At 55.5% G+C, this 21,028-nt stretch overlaps 1 protein-coding gene across 3 annotated transcripts in view; it reads left to right on the top strand.

Moving 5' to 3' along the window:
• AK8 (adenylate kinase 8) overlaps positions 1-21,028 on the top strand; it is a 114,576-nt gene that overhangs the window by 5,375 nt on the left and 88,173 nt on the right. For 2 of the 3 annotated variants that reach the window (XM_059141294.1, XM_059141295.1), the window contains exons 3-5: positions 2,272-2,321; positions 4,615-4,728; positions 11,649-11,717. In XM_059141294.1, coding sequence (XP_058997277.1) covers positions 2,272-2,321; positions 4,615-4,728; positions 11,649-11,717 — 233 coding nt within the window. The remainder of the gene's footprint in view (positions 1-2,271; positions 2,322-4,614; positions 4,729-11,648; positions 11,718-21,028) is intronic. The other variant, XM_059141296.1, reaches the window with a different exon arrangement.

A 21,028-nucleotide genomic window follows, 5' to 3' on the forward strand; every position in this document is an offset into this window, starting at 1 on the left:
TCCTAGTTAAACCTCAAAAGGATCTGTGGATGGAAAGGTTTTTTGATTTCCTTTGAAGTGGTTTGAAGAAGTTGATTACTCCTGGCAGTCAAGCAGCCTTTTATGACACTGTTTATAAATAATTACTCATGAGCAGAGCCGGAGTTCCAAGGTGTTAGATTTTAAGAAACTGAAATTAATCACATAAATGTGTGTGAGAAATTAGGTGGGGAGAAAGGCCGTGGATGTTCCCCTTTTAAAGCATTTTCATAGATGTGTACAATTTGGGTGCCACTTACTAGAGTCCAGAAGGGGAGGGTTTCCTCAGCAGCCTGGGAGCCCCATGACTTTGTGGAGATGGACGCCTGGCTTGGGAGTCAGCTCATTCCCCAAATGTTCTTGTCCCCCAGCTCATTCCCCTTCTCCTCAGGCTCCGCAGGCCCGAGCTTTCAGGAGCTTGAGCAGAGACCTGTGGCTTGAGTCCCAGAGAGGCTTCTGGGCAAAGGGCACGGGAGCCGGACCAGTCCCTCTGCTGCTCCTTTCTCATGGCTCTGGCCCGCAGGATACTGGAAGCTGTGTCCACCGTCTGGGAAGGGCGGGGAGCACCAGCCGAGCCTGCCTTGAAGAGGAATGTGCGTGCAGGGGGTTGCCAAGCTGGAGTGTGGCAACATTAGTCCGGGAGCCTGGGCTTGACGAGATGCCCCTGGTGCTGCCTTGTCCAGAGCCCTCCTGCCCCCGCATCCCTGATTCACATCACCACCAACAGGAAGGATCTGGGGCTTCTAAGAAGCGAGTTCACACATCATCGGGACTATGGACCAGGTTTATAAGTGTTTAGAAACGTAGGAAACAACAGTGCTCTAAAGCAATTAGTTGGGGACACATAAAAACCAAAGAAGCAGTGAGAGCCATGACATGTGTCCAGGCTGTCATGTTCTCGAGGAGAGAGAGAGAGAGCAGTTCCCCGGTCAGGGACGGGCACGGGGGATGGCCGCTTCCTCCGGTCGGTTCCCGTCTAACGCAGTTACCCACGCTCCGTCCTGCTTCGCTCGGCAGCGTCCCTCCCGGCGCCGAGCAAGGACGAGATGCTCCAGGAGCGAGTCAGTGGGTCATCTGAGCCTCCATGTTTTCCCTGAAAGCGAGAAGGTGCTGTGAATCTGGACAAAAGCCTGGGCGGGTCATCGATGTGCTGATGATTAAATCATGGCCCAAACTAGCTCCTTCTCTGTGTCCACTTCCGAACTAAAAGGTCATGCATGTCCCTCGTCCCCTGCATAGACAAGGTGCCCTTCTGGTGGCCTGGCAGGAATGGGCTCTGCATGTGGCCATCCGAGGCTCAAATGAGTCGGAGTATACACCGGTTCGTCGTCCTCTTGGCTCAGGGGTCAGGCCCATAGTGGTGAGGGGACAGGTTTGCTTTCCCAATGTCTGTTCCATGTTCCTGGCTCCCACATTTAGGGGTGCAGGGGGTGGAGGGGTGGCTCAGTCCGGTGGTACTCGGAGGAATCCGCATGGATTCATCTGTCCAGACACCACGTTCTGATTCCTGTTTGGACCCAAGAACACATGCCTTCCAGTGCTTTTGCAAGGATGCTGGTCTGGTCGTCCAGTGGGCCAACACCGACTCGTTGTCCGACTCGTTGTCCGGGAGCCGCTTTAGGAATTCTGGGGGCCAACAGCCTTCCCGAGCCTCCAGCCTCCCACTGAAGCAAGCCATTTGCATAGAAATGCCCACATTTGAAAACAAAGACTTTGCCTATCTGGGGTTTTATAAATCTGGCCCATACACTCCAGGCTTTTTCCCATTATTTCCCTCTGTAAAATGATGGGGAATACAATTTGCTAAATAAAAAGGCATAAATATATATGTATGTATATACATATATATATATAAAAGCTTGGAAGGTGGATTTACATAAAATACAGCTTTATTTGAGAGCGTGTCCCCAAGACAAAGTCCCTGTTTAAAATGCTTTATGGTGTTTGAAATCCCAGTTGTTCTCGATATTTATGAGTTTGGCAAACAAGTTACCGTGTCCATGTCCCCTTGGAGACAGAAAAATAAACCATCTCAGTGATCACTTTCCTCTCTAAACAGAGAGAGTTCGCTCGCTGGTGTGAGCATCTCGGAGCCCCTGCGTTACAAACAACCCTGTCACTGGCAGAAAATGAAATCCGGGGGAGGAAAGAAATGAATGCGTCCGAGCACCGCGGCACCGCCCCCCGCCCCCCCGCCCCCCGAGGTTGCTCTGTCATTGCGGGCGGTGACATTCAAATCTTTCTCTCCCACAGTGCCGAAGATTGTGATATTAGGTCCACCCGCCTCGGGGAAAACAACCATAGTAAGTGAATCATATTAAGTGTCGTAATACCGTAATATCTCATTTACCTGCAGGGCTGGAATGAGGGAGCCCCTCAGCGGGTTTTCAACACCACCGAGCTTTTCTTCCTCCTTCCCCTCTCCTGCTTCTTAACTTACTTTCTCATCACGAGAGGCGGCATGGCGCTGGCAGAAACCCTGGAAAGCACAGGACACGAGGGCATCGCTCCCCGCTCCCCGGCCAGCCAGGGAGGAGCGCTGTCTCAGCCGCTGGGATGTGCCCTCCAGGGCGTTCTCAGGCCGCTGACACCGTTCTGCACACCCTTAGTTTTACATCCTTCGAACACATTTCTTCTAGAAGTGGACCAGAGTCGAGAGACTTTTGACACGGACTTTTGAGAGTCACTCTTAAGGTTTTAATTATGAAAGTTCAGTCCAAAAGGCATGGAAACTGCACCATAGACACTCAGACCCCCGAATCCCAGATTTTACAGAATTTCTCATTTGGCCACATGTGCTTTGAGGATACTCTCTCGACTTTAAAGGTGCAGCAAACACCTCCTCCCACCCCACCGTTCCTTGTCTTTGCTTGGAGACAGCCCCAGTCCTGACGGGTCCGCCTCCTCCTGTCTGCGGTTTTGATCTTAAACCCCGTGTCAGTGCTTGGGACAGTGGCTGCCATCTGAGATGGAACTCTGTCTTCTATTCTTTATTTTTTTTAAAGATTTTATTTATCTATTTGACACAGAGATAGAGAGGGAACAGGAGCAGGGGAAGTGGGAGAGGGAGATGCAGGCTTCCCTCTGAGCAGGGAGCCCGATGCGGGACTTGATCCCAGGACCCTGAGATTATGACCTGAGCTGAAGGCAGAGGCTTAAGAACTGAGCCACCCAGGCACCCCGAACTCTGTCTTAAAAGCCTGGCTAGTGGACTAAGCGAACTGGTCCTTGCTGAGCTGACACTTTCTTTTCCTGGAGGAGGAACTCGAATGGCTGAGCCTCACCCAAGCCGACCCGCGTCTGCTAAGCTCTGGCATCATTTCTATCCTACTGTCTGTCTGTCTCTCTGTCTGCCCATATGCCCATCCCTCTAGCCTTCTACTTGTTGGTCTATCTGTGGTTTTTCTACTGTGCCCCTCAGGATCAGGCTGCCAGGTTTCACTCCTATCTGCTGTTTCACTGCTAGAAAACTGCTCCCAAGCCTGACAGTCGCAAGCAATAACAGGTGCTTTGGGAGAAGCCGCTTCCAGATTCCCCTCCAGACCTGCCTGATCAGAATCTCCCGGGAAAGGCACCCCCACCCCCCGGAGCCTGGAGGAGCCGCTGCCGGGCTGGTGGCCTCTGCTCTAGACGGGCAGTCTCCCAAGCCATGTTAAGGCTGAGTCAGGTCGCTCAGGGTGAGGGGTCTTCTTTGGCAAAGGGCCTTTGTCTTTGAGACATTCAGCACTCTGGACCCACCATGCTCACCCCGTTCTGACCTCTGGCGAATTTGCTGGGTAGAATTCCGCAGACGCAGATGGCTTTGCTCATCAAGGCCCAACTTGGCTGGGGCAACCCACTTCGCCTCCTGGTGAGGTCAGGGCCCACAGCACGTGGCTGGTGTTTGAGCTACAAGCCTTTTGGTGAATTCGCTGTTCCTGCCTCTGACTGCTACCTGGGGACACACAGACTCTAATTTTGCAGGAAGATGACACACAGTAAAATCCAGACAGAGCCCTAAAAGGCTTTCATCACTGACATCTCCCGGTACAAGCAACAGAGAGAATTAAGGTTCTCTTGCCCTAGGGGACTTCAGGGCCTTCTGACTCCTCCTGATGCTGAAATGGTCATCAGTATAATCTTGGCATTGAAAACATTTTATTGCATTCTTATTCTGGGAAAGGCATTTATCCATATAGAGTATATATAGCCATCAATGGACGAAACACTCATTTGGCTAGACTAGGTCATGTCCCGATCTAAGGAACAGTGAGTGAGTATGATCGTGACCCATATTTAGGTCCTGTCCCTGCATTTCCTGTTGTAAACCTCCTGAGGCCACAGAACTGGGACAGGGATGCCAAGGGAGCTACAGACATGGCCCGCCCTTCGGTTTTCTAGGGGTCACTGGCTGCCGGGAGAACAGACAGCACTGAAGCGGCATTCTTGGGCTGGGAGGGACCTTATGGGCTTGTCCCCCGCTGGTGGCCTCCTTCCCGCCAGAAATCATTATGCTTCCGGCCGTTTCTAGTAGAACGTGGAAGGACCTGGGCATTTGAATGGAGTCCCCCCATTCCAGCTTTCACGACAATGTCCTTGTCTTCTTCCTTCCTTTAGGCGATGTGGCTTTGCAAACACCTGAGCACCAATCTTCTCACGATGGAAAACCTGATCGCCAGAGAATTTTCCTCACTGGCTGCAACTGCCAGGAAGCATTATCAGACCACGAAGGTAGGACTGGCCCCGGGGGCCCGGGTGGGGGCGGTGGCAGGCAGGAAGGGGAGAGGGGGTGACAGCTCCCACAGCCCCCCTCCCCCCACCCCCCTGCTTAGTTTCTGTTTCCTCGTGGATAAAGTGAGGGGGGTGCTGGGCAAAATGAGGTAGAGGCGTGGTGTGACGGCGGGAGGAGACGGTTCTCAAGCAGGGCACATCCTGGTGGGGGTGGAGGCGAGGGCGTTATGGCAGAAAGGGTCACTCCTAGAGTGAGGAGGCCGCTCTGTGCTGATGGAGTGGCCTGCACCCGCTCTTCCCAGGGTCAGCCCCACGGCGCCAAGGCCCAGGGGCAGGGGCTTCGTCCACAGATGATGGCGCGCCCCCATCTGGACGGACGGGCAGGGGGAGAAAAGGCAGTCGTCCGGAGGTCTCTGCCCTGGGAGGACCAGCACGCTGTACCTCCGGGTTTCCTCCTGCGGCCCTGGCGCTGTGGGGCGCTCTGCGGCACCCGGGTCGCCCTGCGGCCCTGGCTCTGTGGGGCGCTCTGCGGCACCCGGGTCGCCCTGCCTGTCCTCTCTCCGTCTCGCTCACACACAGCTGCGGGAGGCACCCCGGGCACTCGGGCTTCTGTTCCTAAAATCTCCCCAACCACATATTTGAACCCTTTTATTCTGAATGGAAAGTACAGAACTTGGTTATGTTGTTTCCTTCCATACAAATAGGAACTTTGAAATGTTTCTTCAAAATCCTCTCTGGACTATGGGCAGATCTCTTAGGCCTTTTGAGCGGCCATCACAAAGCACCACAGCTCGGGTGGCTTGGCAGCTAGGGATTGATTTGTCCCAGTTCTGGGGTCTGGGGTCCGAGGTCATGCTGCCAGCAGAGGCCGTGTCCCGAGAGGGCTGTCTGCTCCCTGTGTCCTCACACAGTGCAGAGGGCAAAGGAGCTCCCCGGGGTGTCTTGTTTCAGGGCAGTAATCCCATTCACGAGGGCCCCACTCTTACGACCGAATCGCCTCCCCGAGTCCCCCCAGCCCAACACGGTCACCTCAAGGCCCCCCTACTCCCTGGCTCTGGCTTGTGGGAATCGGTGTGCTTAATGGGGGGGGGGCGGTGGACACTGGCATTTGGGGGTAGAAAGATGGTTGTAGAAAGAAAGTGGTTCTCATTTTCAGATAGCTTTTCAGGGTAGGGGAGGTAAGTTTATTTCTAGGATAAAGATGCTTTTATCTGGTTTATCACATTCAACAGCGGAGAGGATTTTAAAGAAATTCCTCCTGGGTTTCGTTGCGCTAATTATCGGCATATTTCAGACCACATCGCCGTGCTTTCAAGGGTGTCTGGTTGGGGTTCTGCGGTTCAGAAGCACGGGGGAGGGAAGATGAAAGACAAGGCCATCAGGACCGATCAAGGAGTAAAAAATCCTGAAGGGCCAGCACCGTGTGCGTCGGGCAGCTGCGCGTGGCCTGGCCACAGGTGGCCGTCGCCAGGCATGGCCTCTCCTTAAGGGTCGTCTTTCAGTCACCTGTGGATCTGGAGCCTTTCACAGCTCTCTTTGTAAGTAGCGAAAATACCTTCAAATCCCTCCTCTTCTGCTCATCTCGGTTCTGCCCTCCTACTCGGAATTCTTACGCGTTGCTGGTGTTAACGAAGATCTCCTCATTTTAGGCATCTCCAGATAGTTCCCCGTCTGGAAATACTTCCACGCCCCTCCTGTGTGCTGTGTGCTCTCCTGCAGTGCCTCGGGAGACCCAAAGATTAACTCTTCCTCCTGGCCCCGGGGAACCCCAGGGGAGGAGCGGGGTGCCCAGGCTAAGGGGCACGGAAGCCTTGTGCTGTCGGCGGCTTGGCTGACTGCGTCACCCCCCCCCGTCCACCGAGCGTTCTCCGACCAGTGACTGACTCGTAGGCACGGGCTCTCGGCTGGGAGAGCGGATGGGCTCCGTGGGGCCTTAGCCACGGTCGTGCTAGGAAAAGCCTTCTTAGCCTAACTGCAGGGTTCACGGGAAGAGCCCAGAATTAGGCAAAGGGCCACCAAACCATGCAGGCTGGGAGGGATTGGACCAGCTTTTTTTGTTTTTAACTGTTTATTGTAAAATATTATGGTGTGACTCCGAGGCAGTGAGAAAGGCCTTAGAACCCTCACGGGCCCATCGCCGGCTTCACGCAGCCTGGGCTCCCAGCCATCTCGTTCCGTATGCTGCCCTACACCCCCGCCCCCGGGTCGTGAGAGCAAACCCAAACGGCATTGCATTTCATCCGGAGTGGTTTCAGTCTCTATCTGCTGGGACATTCAGAGCATATGTAAAAATGGAGCCCTGGGGCACCCGGGTGGCTCAGTCAGTTAAGCATCTGCCTTCGGCTCAGGTCATGATCCCAGGGTCCTGGGTCGTGTTGGGCTCCCTGCTCAGCGGAAGCCTGCTTCTCCCTCTCTCTCTGCCTGCCGCTCCCCCTGCTTGTGTGCTCACTCTCTCTCTCTCCCTCTGTCAAATAAGTAAAATCTTAAAAAAAAAAAAAAAGAAAGAAAAGAAAAGAAAAGAAAGAAAGCAAACTCACCAGTCTTTCTTTAGTATCGGTCAGGGTTAGGCTCTCCCCGAGCAGACAGCTTTCTCGAGGTCCTCCAGCCCCTCGTGCCCTCTGCCCGGCCCCAGGGCACTCCGGGTGCGCACACGTCCCTCAGCAGGTGCTTTCTCGGCTCCTCTCCGCCTCGACCAAGGCCACTTTTGCTCTCCGCTTATCCTGTTTTGTCCCGTGCTTTTCCCTCAGCTGCCCACTTTGGCCCGTCCCCTCAGCCTGCCCTCACTGGCTGTCACAAACACTGGGTAGGGGAGCCCTGGGGGCGGGCTGGGGAGCAAGAGGGCGGTCCGAAGGAGCCCAGGGCACAAAAGTGAAGGAGGCACCGGCGGGTGCTGACCCTGCGCTTGTCCGAGCCTGAGAGTCCGCGTCTCCTTGGACTCTGGCCGGGGCTTCTGGAAGCCTAACCCGCCCAGGACCCAGTGGAATTTGGGAAAACTGAGTCCTTTGGGTTTCTAATGACGCAGGACGTGGTAGGAAGAAGAGGGTTATTTCTCTGCCGCAGACGCTGGGTGTGGTTGCTCTGGGATATTTTAATTGCTAAGGAACGTTCTTACTGAATCCCTGCAGGAGGACAGATGCTCGAGAAGCTTCCTGGTCCAGAAGTTCCATCTTTGTGGCACACGAGCCTCTCCCGGGCCCTGCCGGACTCAATTGGTCTGAATCCTGATGTGTGGCGCGGGCGTTTCAGACGCTCGCCAGGGAATTCTAACACAGCCCCCACCCGCCGCTCCCCTTTCTCAGTGTGGTTGTCACTATACAGCACAATTGTCACCCAGTCAGGGTTTCCTGGGCATGTAGCTGTCATATTAGGTCGCCACAGCCAGTTTGTGGAATGGATCAGTGATGCAGGCTCTGAAGGCGGGTCAGACGGGAGGGAGCCAGAGCTGGGCTCTTCCCAGCTGCAGTGTCGGTTACTCCTTTCAGTCCCGCTGACAAAGTGAAGATCCGGTGGAGCCCGGTGCAGCCATGGCCCGCCTGCCAGGGCCACTGTTTCCTTTAACATCCAGAGAAGAGAATGTGCGCCGTCTGGCCCTGCCTCCGTCTACACCCGGCGATGGAGGGCTCTCCAGTGTCGCTGAGGATTTCTGGGATCACCCCAGTCCCGGGGGTGGCCTCCGCCTGCTCCCGCCATGCCCTCTCCAGGCTCGCTGCTCCGTGTCCCGGAGGCCACGCTGAGACAAAGCGCGCGGGGCTAGAACCCTCCGCTCTCTCGTGTCCTTCATCTGCCACTCCAGGCGGCGGTGCGAACGGGCCTTGCGGAAGGTTCCAGGTTCCAGGAGGTGCTGCCTGCGGCCCGTGAGAGGGCGTAGGTCCGAGGGCCGTTCTCTCTGTGAAGTCCGTTGGCCTTTGTCACTGCAGGGTCTCTTCTGGCTCATGTCATCCCAGCGAGGAAGCCCAGGTGTGAGCAGTAAAGGGAGGTGCCCGAAGGGGCAGAGCGGGGGTTCCACCTGCCCCCACTCGTGGCCGCCTAGGCACCGCAGCAAACCCGCACGTCAGTCCGTGGGGGGCACCTCTGAGGTCGGCTGCTCGATGGGCTTCGGGAGCTGGACCGAGAGGAAAGGTCCAAGCCCGCCCGTGCAGCCAACTCTGCCCGTGATGAGAAGAAAGCAGGGAGGTGAGAGGCTGGAGCCCTGCGTCTGATCGGGGCCTGCTCTGTCACCGGCGGCGGTGTCACAGGGCTTTGCCGGTTTGTCCCTGATTCTCCCCACAACACCGGGCCTTGGGGGCTGGGGTGGGAGCACGGCAGCGCTCTGGGAGGAGGGAGCCTGATTCCTACAAAGACAGTTTGGCAGGACTTTGAGAGGCGCCCCCTGGAAGCCCGTCGCTGATGTGACACATCAAAGCTGGCACTGAGACAGCGCCAAGGCAGGGAGCGGCGGGGGGTACCCAGGAGGGGCTGTGCTCAAAGTCACGGGCCTGTCCCCTGCTGGGCAGGCCCCGGCAGTGCGGTGCCCCACCCGGACCTGTCTCCTTTCAACCTGTGTTCTTTGGCTGGCTGGCAGCTCCCCCACCCCGTCTCCCTCTCCGCATCACCCCTGCCCATCCCAGGACCTGTTTGCTGCCTTCTGAATGGGTGCCGTCAGGGCCGGGAGACTAATCTCAAAGGGAAACGGCCCTCAGCATGGAAGCTGGCTCTGCCTGGGGTCAGCAGGGGACATGAGGGGACCGGAAGGGGCCACTCCCTGTTGACCCCCTTCCCTCGCCAGCTGGGGTAAGTTCCCCAGGAGTGCTGGGAGGATGGGGTGGGGCAGAAAGGCGCCCTCCCCAGCAACCTCTCCCGTGTCCGTGCCGGGGAGGCCTCTTGGGTACTTGAGTTTGCTTTTAAGACAGTGGCCCTCCGGGTGTGGTCCCCAGACCAGCGGCCTCAGCGTCCCTACCTCGAGGGCCCAGGCGGATCTGAGCGCATCAGAGCTGAACCCCTTTGGGGACTGTTCCCCCGCCGCCTGTGCCAGCACCCTGTTCCCTCTCTCTGAATTGCTCTGTGGGGAGGAGCAAACTATGCCGGCTCGCTGAAGCAGGGCAAACATCCATGGTTAGAAGCGGCTGGGCACCTTCTACTCCCCACACCCTCACTGCCGGGACACAAAGTGAGGCGTGGGCACACACTGGCACGCGTACCCTTTCTAAGCCAGCCTGGGCAGTGTACGGCCTGTTGGAGAGGCTCTGGTGTCCCGGTTCTGTTTCTCCAGGTGCTCTGACGGCACTCTAGGCAGACATGACAGCATTCCCGAGGCGGGATCTGGTCTCCAGACCCTCACAGTTGCTGACTCTAGAATGAAGGACCTAGGCTTTGCTCCAGCGTCACTGAAATGTCACCATTAGCCCTAAGGATACTTTGGGCAATTGCCTCCCCCCACCCCCTGCCAGGCCTACATGGTCCCACTCTGGGGTTCCCCAGCTTGCAAAAAGGAGCAGAAGGTAGATTTCTCACTACCTGAGCTGGGCACCTCTGTGTGAACCCAGTGCACACCCGAGGACCCTCATGTGCACCGGGCAGGAGCCCCTTCCCTCCTGGGGGCCGGTCAGCCCTGACATAGCTTGGGGAATGCTGTCCGGGGCTGGCCTGGGAGTATGCTTTGGCCAAGCATTGGGGTGTTTGTGAAGAAGCACCAGCTTTTAGGGATCTTAGGTCAAGGGGACACGAGGGAGTAGGTTTTCCAGGCATCACCTCTGGGGCATTCAAGGTTTTGTTAGAAACATCAAACTTGGTTGTGAAAATTGGGATGCTGATTCTGGCCGGAGAAAGTTCAGAAGAGGGACAGAGGGTCGGCCATCCTGAACTTCCTCTCTGCACACCCTCCCCGCCCCCACACCCGTGCCTTTGCAGGGCCCAGGGAGAGCAGGGTGAAGAGGCAGGGCTCTGGCTTCCCTGCTTGGGTTGAAGTTCAGCCTCTGCCCCTCCCTGGTTGGGAGGGGGCTTCACCTCTCTGAGACTCAGCTTCTCTATCTGTGGAAAGAGAGTACAGGTTGTCCAGAGTTATAAACATCGAATAATGTGGCTGGGCACAGTGCCCAGCTCAAAGGGTATAATCAACAGGTCATCAATACTATTTATTGAATGTATTCCGGAACATGACGTTTCGTTAACTCATCAGCTCGCAAGGGCATCCTGTTTCCTCGGCACTGACTCGAGGCTGGGGCAGAGGTGTGCTGGTCAACATTTGCCAACCAGCTCTCTGGGGAAAACAGCTCGTCTTTGCAGCATTCACCCATTCCCAGGGAATAAAGACTCCCCCACGGCTGATTTCAAGCTACCACCATGAGGTCTCTGAGCAGAGTTGGAAAGAGATGGGCCCCCCGCCCCCCGCCCCCGCACACTGTCGGGTACAAAGATAGCACAAGTCGGTCCCTTTCCTCCAGGAGTTTTGAGACTTCCTGGGGAATTGGACATGTGAGCAGACAGACCCCTGGGAAGGCCTTGTGGTTGGAGCAGTAACAGAACTCACTGTTAAGGGTTATGGTGGCTCCTAGCCTGGCCTGGGGAGGGTCAGGGAGGACTGCCTGCAGGTGGTGGCTCTTGGGCCAAGGCTCCGAGGGAGCCTGGAGTCACTCAGGTGGGGTGGGGGGAGCATCTGAGTGGAGCCACAGGATAAGCAAGAGTGGGGGTTTGTGTGCATGTGTGGTGGGGGGCTGTCAAAGGGGTGGTTGGTGGAGAAGGAGGCTCAGGGTAGGGGTGGGGGCTGCAAGGTGGGCCCGGGCTTTCCAGAGGCCTCTGGACATCAGTCAGGGACTGGGGAAGCTTTGTGTCAACACAGCCAGTTCTGCAATGCTCAGCTGGGCCCCCTGGCCTACCGGTCACGTGTCCTTTTTGGCTCGGTATACGAGTTAGGACCCTCATTCTGCGTGTTGTCTTTCCTTTAGAAACTGTCCAGCGCGCTGCTCGTCAGTCTGATTCAGGAACGCCTGAGAGAGGAGGACTGCGTCAGGCAGGTAGGAACCCGGCGTGCGGCGGCTCGGGGGCTCCCTGAGCGAGGGGCTCTGCCACCCGATAAAGGGAGAGTGGAGGGCATGGGTTCAGGTCCCAGCACAGAACCTGCCGAAGACCAGAGAGCAGACCAACCGGATCTCGGTGACGTTCAGTCTGTGGCCGTGGGTTTCGCCGTGGATGGCGCCGCACCACCCGCCGAGGAAGACTTTACAGCCCACGTTCTTGAAGGGATTTGCCCCCGGGTCCAGAGTTCTGCACCGGCAGGTGCCGTCCTGCCGTCCGCAACCTCACAGGGTCCCGCCTCCTTCCGGCCTGCAGGGGTCAGACGGAGGGCGGCCACCCAGGCTCCCGCCGGGCAGTCCTCGGGGGCTGTTGTCGCCCTCACAGTCAGTCACCGTTAGTCCGGCCTGCGTTCCTTCGGATTGAGTCTTTCGGCGGTTTGTTGAGTTTCTTCAGTTTATAAGTTTACGTTTTCCTCCAGACTTGGGCAGTTTGGGGCCATTATTTTCTCCAACAGTTTCTGTGCTGTTCTTCCTTCCGTCTCCGGAGGCTGCAGGGCCACGAGCACCAGCTCTGTGGTTCCCTCCGCGGGCGCTGGGCCCCATTCTCTGTCGGCCTCCTCTCTGCCGTGGATCGGATCATTGCACGGAAGCAGCTTGAGGCTCACTGAGGCTTTCCTTTCCCGTCTCTGTTCTCCTGTCGGGCCCATCCAGGGAGCTTTTAATCTGGGTTGTTGTTTCTCAGTTTCCAGAATTCCATTTGGTTCTCCCTGTCTTCTGTTTCTGAGACTGTCTATTTGCCTGTGCGATTACTTGTTTGAGCTCCATTGTTATTATTGGGTCTTAATACAGATACTTCAGTGGGGGCTCATGGGGGCTCCGTCGTTTGAGCATCCAAGTCTTGATCTCCGCTCAGGTCTTGATCTCAGCGTCATGATTTCGAGTCCCACATTGGGCTCCACACCGGGCATGGAGCCTGCTTAAAAAACCAAAACCAGAACAAAACAAAACTGGCTGCCTCTGAGTTGGTCTTTTCCCACATGAGCTGAGATTTTCCCAAATGTCCTTGTGTTGCATGATTTTGTAAACTGACTCCACCCCCAAACTACTAGAATTCATAAGCAATTCAGTAACGTGGCAGGATACAAAGTCAATGTACAGAAATCAGTGGCTTTCTTATACACGAACAATGAAAATACAGAAAGGGAAATTAGAGCATCGATTCCATTTACTATAGCACCAAGAACCTGGGAATAAGATACCTGGGAATAAACCTAGATCTGTACTCGAGGAACTACAGAACACTCATGAAGGAAATTGAAGAAGACACAAAAAGATGGAAGACCATTCCATGCTCTTGGATCGGAAGAATAAACATTGTTAAAATGTCTATACTGCCTAGAGCAATCTATACTTTCAATGCCATTCTGATCAAAATTCCACCGTATTCTTCAAAGAGCTGGAGCAAATAATCCTAAAATTTGTATGGAATCAGAAGAGACTCCGAATCACTAAGGAAATGTTGAAAAACAAAAGTAAAACTGGGGGCATCACGTTACCTGATTTCAAGCTTTACTATAAAGCTGTGATACCAAGACAGCATGGTACTGGCATAAAATCAGACACATTGGGGAGAGGCAAATGTTCTCTGTCAAGGCGGATAGTAACTGTCCTGGGCTCTGCGGGCCATGTGGCCCCGAGTTGCAGCTGCTCGGCTCTGCGGTAACTTGAAAGCAGCCGTCACAGGGCGTAGGTGAACGGGCGCGCTTTGTTCCGGTAAAACTTTGTTTACTCGAATGGGCAGCAGGCCGGGCTAGGCCCAGGAGCCACAGATCCCACTCCCTGTTCTAAGTGACAGTTCCACGTGATCATACGTACTTCTGCCCTTTCTCTTCAGTTCTGAATAAAAAACTGACTCCTCCCTGCTCACCGTGGACCCCCACCCCACACTCTCACCCCAGGCTCCCTGTCCCCTGTCCCCCCTGATCTGGCCTGTCCTCTGGGATGGGGGCAGTGGGGTTCAGGGGTCACGTGGCCCCAGTGAGCCAGGAGGAGCTAAGGCTCTGTGTCCAGCCCGGAAGGGAGGATGCCCCCATTCCTCCAGACCCAATTCCTACTCCCACCCCAGCCCCTTGGCTTCAGTCTCAACAGAGGCCGGCCTCCTCATCTCCTTCCCAGTAGGCCTGGGGCAGCCCTCCAGGGCAGCCCTGTCCCTGTCCAGGCACCAACCTGCTGCTCTCTGTCTAGGATCTCCCTCCCACCCCACCCCTGGTGAAATAAAGCCACCTACCCGCACCCCCACCACAAACACAAAGCTAACTTCTACCCTCCAGCAGTGTTAGAAGGAAGACCACTGAGCCATAGGCTCATTTTAAGTCTTGTTACCTGCTCCCAAGCCGGTGTGGCTGTACACCCTCCCAGATGACGGCCTATTGCAGGCACCACATGGTCCTTGCTGCTGGGACCCTTCCCCTCTGCCTCAGCCCCCCACGAGCAAGGTGTTCCCTTGGCCTTGAGTACCATCTATAGTTGGAGACAACATTGCATGACCAAAGCAGGCCCAGCTGTGAGAAGGGCCATGAGGGCTGCTAACCAGGCCAGGAGAGCCAGGTTGTTCCAGAAGCCTCCAGAGATGGGGCTGGGGTGGTCTGTGGAGAGACTGTCTTAGGCGGAGGGGATGACAGGCAGAATGAGGCTCGGGCCCCTTCCATACTCAACCAACCTCTGGCCAATTCTTCTTAAAACTGACCCATCCATCGATCACGCTTTTGAAGGTTTCCTCTCTTTTATCTGGGAGATGCGGAAACAATCCCTTGTCAGGAAGGAAGTGGGAGGCGAGAGCCCCCCTAAGTGAAGGGAACCGGGCTGGCACTCTCCCATATAAAATGCTCTGTGCGTTAACCCATAATTGATTATGAATTTGCTGAGTCAAACCAAACTCTTGCATGGCAGCTCGCCGTCCGGAGGCATCCGGGTCTGCTTCTCTTCTCTGCTAAGCTGCTGCTCCGTTGTTCAGAGCAGTGCTGGTCCCACGTGGCCAAACACTGGGTGTTACTCCTTTGGTATAAGTGTACCCAAGTCACCCAGACCCGCACCTGCCAGCAGGTTGGGCTACATTTAAAAGCAGAGCCAGGGAGGGGGGACACCTGCCAGGCTCAGTCAGTAGAGCATGTGACTTTTGATCTCAGGGTCCTGAGTTTGAGCCCCATGTTGGGTGTAGAGATTACTTGAAAATAAAATCTTGAAAAAAGAAAAAAGAAAAAAAAAAGGCAGAACCACAGGGACACAGCCCTCCTCACATGTGAGGCAAATTCAGTGCATGGGGAGTTCCCCGAACCAGGACCGTCCTCGCCGTCAGCTGTGGCTCTGAACACACCAGCAGCTCTCCAGTTCCCGCCCCAGGGGTCTCGCCTGCCCTGAGGGTCGTGGGCTCCTGACCAGCTGCAGCCATACCCCGGCCACGCTGCTGTCCCAGTTGGGGTGGCTTCGTGCTCTGTCTCAGTGTCACCAAAGGTGGCAGGGTCTCCGCACGCCTAGTTCGGATTTCCTTTTAAGATGCTTACGATGCCAAACCATCTCATGATCCAGGAGCTCGAGCCGGAAGAGCCGTGTCCTGGCTGTTCCACTCACAGGTCAAGCACTGGCCTTCCCTGGCCGCTGTGGCACAGGAGAGGCCCAGAGCCGCAGCCCAGCTGACCGTAGGGACCAGAAAGGCGATGGATCCTGCTGGGGGACCCAGCTCTCGACTCAGACCCTCGCTTTGCTTCGGGCCACGCATTACTCATTTTCCTGTGACAGACAGAACAGTGTTATTTTGTGTAAGCGATTTTCATAAATTACCGCATGTTTCTGGTGCATAAACGTTCAACCTGGAGTTCAGAGGCATGGACTCGTGCGGTTGGGTCATTGGTGCCTTTCACCGGGGAGAGAAACTGCCCAGAACTCGTGCCTGAGAGATCCAGGCACTGGATCCACACACAGGATCCATCTGGACTGGGCTGGTTTGGTCATGGAATTTCTGAAAATCTCTGCGAGTCACCGGGTCCTGGTTTCTGGGGTAAAGATGGTAGTTCTCTCTGTGATTTCAGTGAGACCTCCCAAACTTGCCTTTGGTGACCTATAATAGTTTCTGAAACATGCATTTACTGACTATAAACCTTGAGCTTATCTAAAAGTTTGGCACTCGACTGTGTGTACAGGGTCCCTGCGGTGTGGACAGTGTGAGACCAGGCAGCCCTGGTCCTTGCCGGCAGCTACCACCACCATCGACATGGTGATGATATTATTAGTGTTATGAGTTAGTTGTGTTGTAAGTGATATCATTATTGGTTGTATTGTACTGTATGACTCTATTGTTCATTATAATTAGTACTCCGGGTTGATTTAATTCTATCTGTTTAGTATGTATAATGACATTCCTGGGCATCGTCGGTACTCTGCTGATGATGGTGCTTAGATGTCTGGTCTCCAAGGACTCGGGGTGCCTGGTCTGGCTCCTTGTTCACCGCACCACACTCAGGTCCCTAGGCCTCGAGGCTGCCATCGTCCTCCCCTTGATGGTGACCACTGGTGGGTGTGGAGGGCTGAGGGCCACATCCGTGACCTCATTCATCTTGGCCCCAGCCCCCTGGAGCAGACACTGCGCTCACGTCACTGAGGGGTGCAGAATCTAAGACTTGCGGAGGTGGCATATCCTGCTCGAGGTCCTGCAGCGAGTCCCAGAACAGAAAGGCAAACACGGAGTCGTGATTGGGCCACTCTGTTCTTGTCTCACCGGCGCACAGTGACCCTCCAGGGAGGCTTTGTTCCAAGAGGCCTCAGGTCCCCCGTCCGTAGAAGGACAAGCTTGCCTTTGAGCTTTGAAGCCCCTTCTGGCCTCACATTCTGATTCTGATCCTGTCCAAGCCATTGTTACCTGCAGAGCAGAGAAAGACCTCCTTTAATTTGTTTGAAAATTTCTTAGCTTCAAGGGGCATCGGTACCTTTTTCATCTCTTCCCGGTGGAGACAGGATTTCAAGAGCAAGAGGTGAGGCTCCTAATTATGTGCTTTGGTTGTTCGGAAACAAAACAAACCCTCATCCAAAATAAACAGGCTTTCTTGCTTTTAGGGAGAAAAGTGACACATATGCATATTCATTTATATGGTAATTATTATTATTTAGCTACACAGGGACTAGAATTGGTAATTTAGAGCACAAAAAGGAAGCAGGGAATAGCGTTCAGGGAAAAGTAATGCAATCATAACCCATCAGGATTCTGTAGTTAATGTTGGGGGTTTTCTTCTCTTTTCCTTTTTTTTTTTTTTTTTTGGTCTAATGCAATCTCTTTGAAGAATTTGTTTGAAGTGACCATCAAATGCGTTAGAGAAAGAGAAATTAGCACTTTGTACACTTTGTATTGGAACGAGGAAGAGGAGGTGGGCTCTACCTGCTGGGGACACACGGCCTTTCTTTTAGGGACAGCCAAGATCTTGACATCCGAGAGCTCTTCAGACCGCGTCTCTAAGGGCAGAGGGAAGCTAAGAAATGAGGCAGGGAGCTCAGGAAATTTGAGGAAAAGGCTCTAATACTGGAGAGATGCTAAGTCTTACCTCTCCAGGGTTTGGATCACAGAGATCGCGTTCCTTCTTTGGCCCTAATCCATCCTCACAGCTACCCTGCTTTCTTCCTGGCCCCTCTTCATACCGCTGCCGTGGGGGCTGCTCAACATCGAATGAACAAATTTATTTCTTGACTGCAGTGCGTTCCTATGGTTCAGAATTCAAAAGGAGTCCAAGTCCCCCAACTTTTGCCCCCCAGCCAATGCTCCCTTCCTGGAGTCGACTGTCGATGCTCCCTTGACAGCAACACCCCTTGGAGAGATGTTTGTATTCGAGACCTCCCGAAGTGGTTGACTTTTTAAAACAAACGTTATGATGTCTTCTGCTGCCGAGAACCTTCGCTGTTCCCCACCCTGCCTGGCTGCCCAGTGTCGTCCCTCTGTCCCCTCATGCCTGCTGCCTTTCACACCGCCGCCGCCAGCCTCACCCGCACACTGAGGGGAGGGGCTCCCAGTGGCTTCCCTGCCCTCGAGTCCACACCTCATGCAACCCTCTCCCCTTGAGTGGGAGCAGGACCCACAGAAGAGGACAGAGGTGAAGACGGGTCATTCCTGTGGTGATGTTCCATGATCTAAGACTTTAAGTGGACTGGAGAAAGGGTCTCCTTACTGGCATGACAAGTAAGCTGCCTGTCGGAGAGGCCCACGTGGGCAGCCTCTAGCCAGTGGGAAACCAGAGCGCAGGAGGGAGTTCTGCCCCAGCCTGAAGGAGCTCAGAAGCAGATTCCTCCTCGGTCAGCCTCTGGATGAGAACACAGCCCAGCTGTCTCCCGGACTGCTGCCCTCCGAGACCCCAGCAGAGAACCCGGCTGAGCAGCACTCAGGGTCCCTCCACAGAAACTAAGCCACCAAAACTGTGCGTGTTCCACAGCAACAGAAGCCCGGTTCACGCATGCTCTTCTCACTGCCCGAGCCCCGACCCCTGCAGCGGGGCGGCTGCTACTCGTTCCCCAGTCTCCAGGTAGAGTCACTTCCTCAGACCCCCCAAAGCTCGCCGAGCCCCAGGGAGCCTGGTGCCCTGTTACAGGCCTTCACGGCCTCCTCTTGCTCTCCTGCTCCTGCAGACCCGCACAGGCACGGTGTGGGGGCAGGGCGGGCCCCGTCCGTCCCCATCAGCGCTGAGCCCCAGCTCCCCACGTGGTGCCTGGCGCAGACACCAAGCTCGGGAAGCATTTATGACATTCGTGGATGAGAGAACGCAGTTTGGCTGATTCCCCAGTCTGTACCACCAGGGCAATGCGATCCTATCCTCACTCGCTGTTGGCCCAAGGAGGGGAAGGTGCTTAAAATACATTGTGACCGTGCGGTTGAGTCCTAACAGCTAACGACAGCTTCAACAACGGGAACGTGTTTGTCCCAAGGCTTCTCCGGGGAAAATATTTTGATGGTTGCCCTGGTGTGGTTTTATGTAACTTGTGGGGAGACCTGTTTAGTGACTTTCCTCATCACATCCCCAAATTGTTTTCCATCATCAGTGCTTTCAAGGTGCCCCTTTGGCCTTGGCCCCTACAGCTTGACGGATTCAACTGCTGTGCCCCAAGAGTAGCACTGTGGCCCCGAAACGCCAGGGTTCAAGGTTTGAGAACCATCTTCCAATTCGATCAAGACGCCCCGTGCCTAGACTACCTATGTCCTTCCTCATCTCTCTCACGGACTGGAACAAGGGGGAGCCACCAGGACGCTGGATTTTACAACGTTCAATGAAGGCTTATTGTAAAAGCAACGGTGCCTTGGGGAGGAATATCAGTTTTTCTAAAAACATTGATTTAGAAGTCATCCTACCTAAAACCTTTTACAGAAGGAGAAACTGCGGCCAGGATGGAAGAAGGGACTTAGCTAAAGTCAGAGGACCAGTGGCCAGGATAACTGGGCACAGTAGCCCCTGCCGCACTGAGGTTCTGGGGGGCCCAGCTTCTGCCGAGGTCTCTGCGATGTCATGCCAAGCCCTTTCACAAAGGCACGTTTGTGTCCCCAGAACCAGACTAAGTTGGAAGGTCATGGGCGAGAAAGTACCTGGCTAAGAGGAGAAAGGGAATGTTTTGATGTATGGTCACCTTTGGCCCCCAGCTGTGTGGTGGAGAAGGGAAGCCTTGTATCCAATTACCATGGCTTGTCAGACGGGGGGAGTTTATCATCCAGGAAAAGCCAAAGGCCCTTGCGCACCAGGGGCATGATTTATGGGCTCCGCAGATGGCTTGTGTCTGCCTCTGCTGGCCAGAGCTGTCCCAGGAACGTCTGGGCTCCTGGGCAGCAGCTAGGAAGAAAGCAGAAGGGACCCGGTGCGGAGAGCCCCCCAGGCCTTGGCACGTCTCCTTGTGGAGATCCCTGTGATCCCAGGCGGAGGCGTGCGCTCCGGGGTCCACAGGGCTGCCTTGCTCTCCCTATTTGAGGAGATCCTACAGCAAGTGCTCAGCACCACGCCTGGCTCTGAGGTCCGCGTAGGCAGGGTGAAGATGCTTTTCCCGTGCAAGGGGGAGCGGGGGGGGGGGGCGGGTGAAAACAGGTCACGTAGGGGCGGGGGAAGACTGCTCCTTCCCACTTCCGCGCACTGGAGTCCCGTGCGCTTTTGGGGGCGGCACGGACTGCTGTCCAGCACGCCGTTGGCATCATTACTCAGGCGAGTTCTGGAACGTCCCCAGTACCGCATGGATGAGAATTAGCAGTCTTTTAAATGTTGGGCTGGAGGAGAAGAAATCAATGAAATTTAAAAACCTGCTGGAGTCCATCTCTGCTGCTATCCACGCGCCTTGGTTTTTCTTTGATTCTGTGAGCTTCCGCTGGGGATGGCGCTCTACCGCTCGGGAGGGGAGGACTAGCTCAAAGGTGCAGAGCACGAGGCCGAGCAGCCAGGCACACAGCTCATGCCCCGAGGGGGTTGCTCCCGGCTGCCGGCAGGCATCCCCATCATGAGCCGGGCAGGAACTGGCCCTCTGGGCTCATCAGGCCGGTGCCCTCCCGAGCTGCGTTCTGTGTCCCCGCGTGGTCTTTCTGCTTCTCAAACCGTGATGCTCGGAGCCCCAGTCAAGGCGACGCTGCGCTCTACTGGACACTAGACATCAGCATCCTTGCGTCTGTCCCTGATGTGCCCGAGGGGAGCCTGCGGGACATCATCCCGTCCGCACCCGGGTCACCCATTCTAGCCAGCTCTGCCCAGTCCCCAGCAGTCGGTCAGGTCTCCCTAATGTCCCCACCACACGTCCGGAGTGGAAACCGGCCCTGGTCCGCCAGGACGTGTGGTCGGCCACATGGGGTGTAAACAGGCCTCGGCTTCAGTGAGCTCCAGAAAGATCACCTTGCCCCACGACTCGTCAGGCTGTGGCCTCGGCGTGGTAGAAGTCAGGAAGAGTGAGAACGAAGTCTGCGCGCGGTGAGCCAAGAGCGGGGTCGGCCCATCAGGAGGAGACACAATAATGGTTCGCCGGCTCTTAGGAGCCCATGGTGTGTCGCAGACACTGTGCCAGTGTGAGGCGTTTTCTGACGGGAGCCACACAGCTGTCCCACAAAGGCGTCAACAACTTAGACTTATGGGCACCTGAACTGTGCGCGAGGACCCATTCCAGAAGCCTGTCCTGTTCAGAACATCCGGCCTCACATCATCTCTCTCCTTGGGCTGGAGAAGGAGTGTCATCGTTGGACACCAGACTTTGGTGCCCGATGCTGACCTCCCCGAGTCCCCAGTGGGAGGAAGGTCTGCGGTGGGGGCACTCGGGGACCT

Source organism: Mustela lutreola, chromosome 12, assembly GCF_030435805.1.
Source record: "Mustela lutreola isolate mMusLut2 chromosome 12, mMusLut2.pri, whole genome shotgun sequence".
NCBI lineage: Eukaryota > Metazoa > Chordata > Mammalia > Carnivora > Mustelidae > Mustela > Mustela lutreola.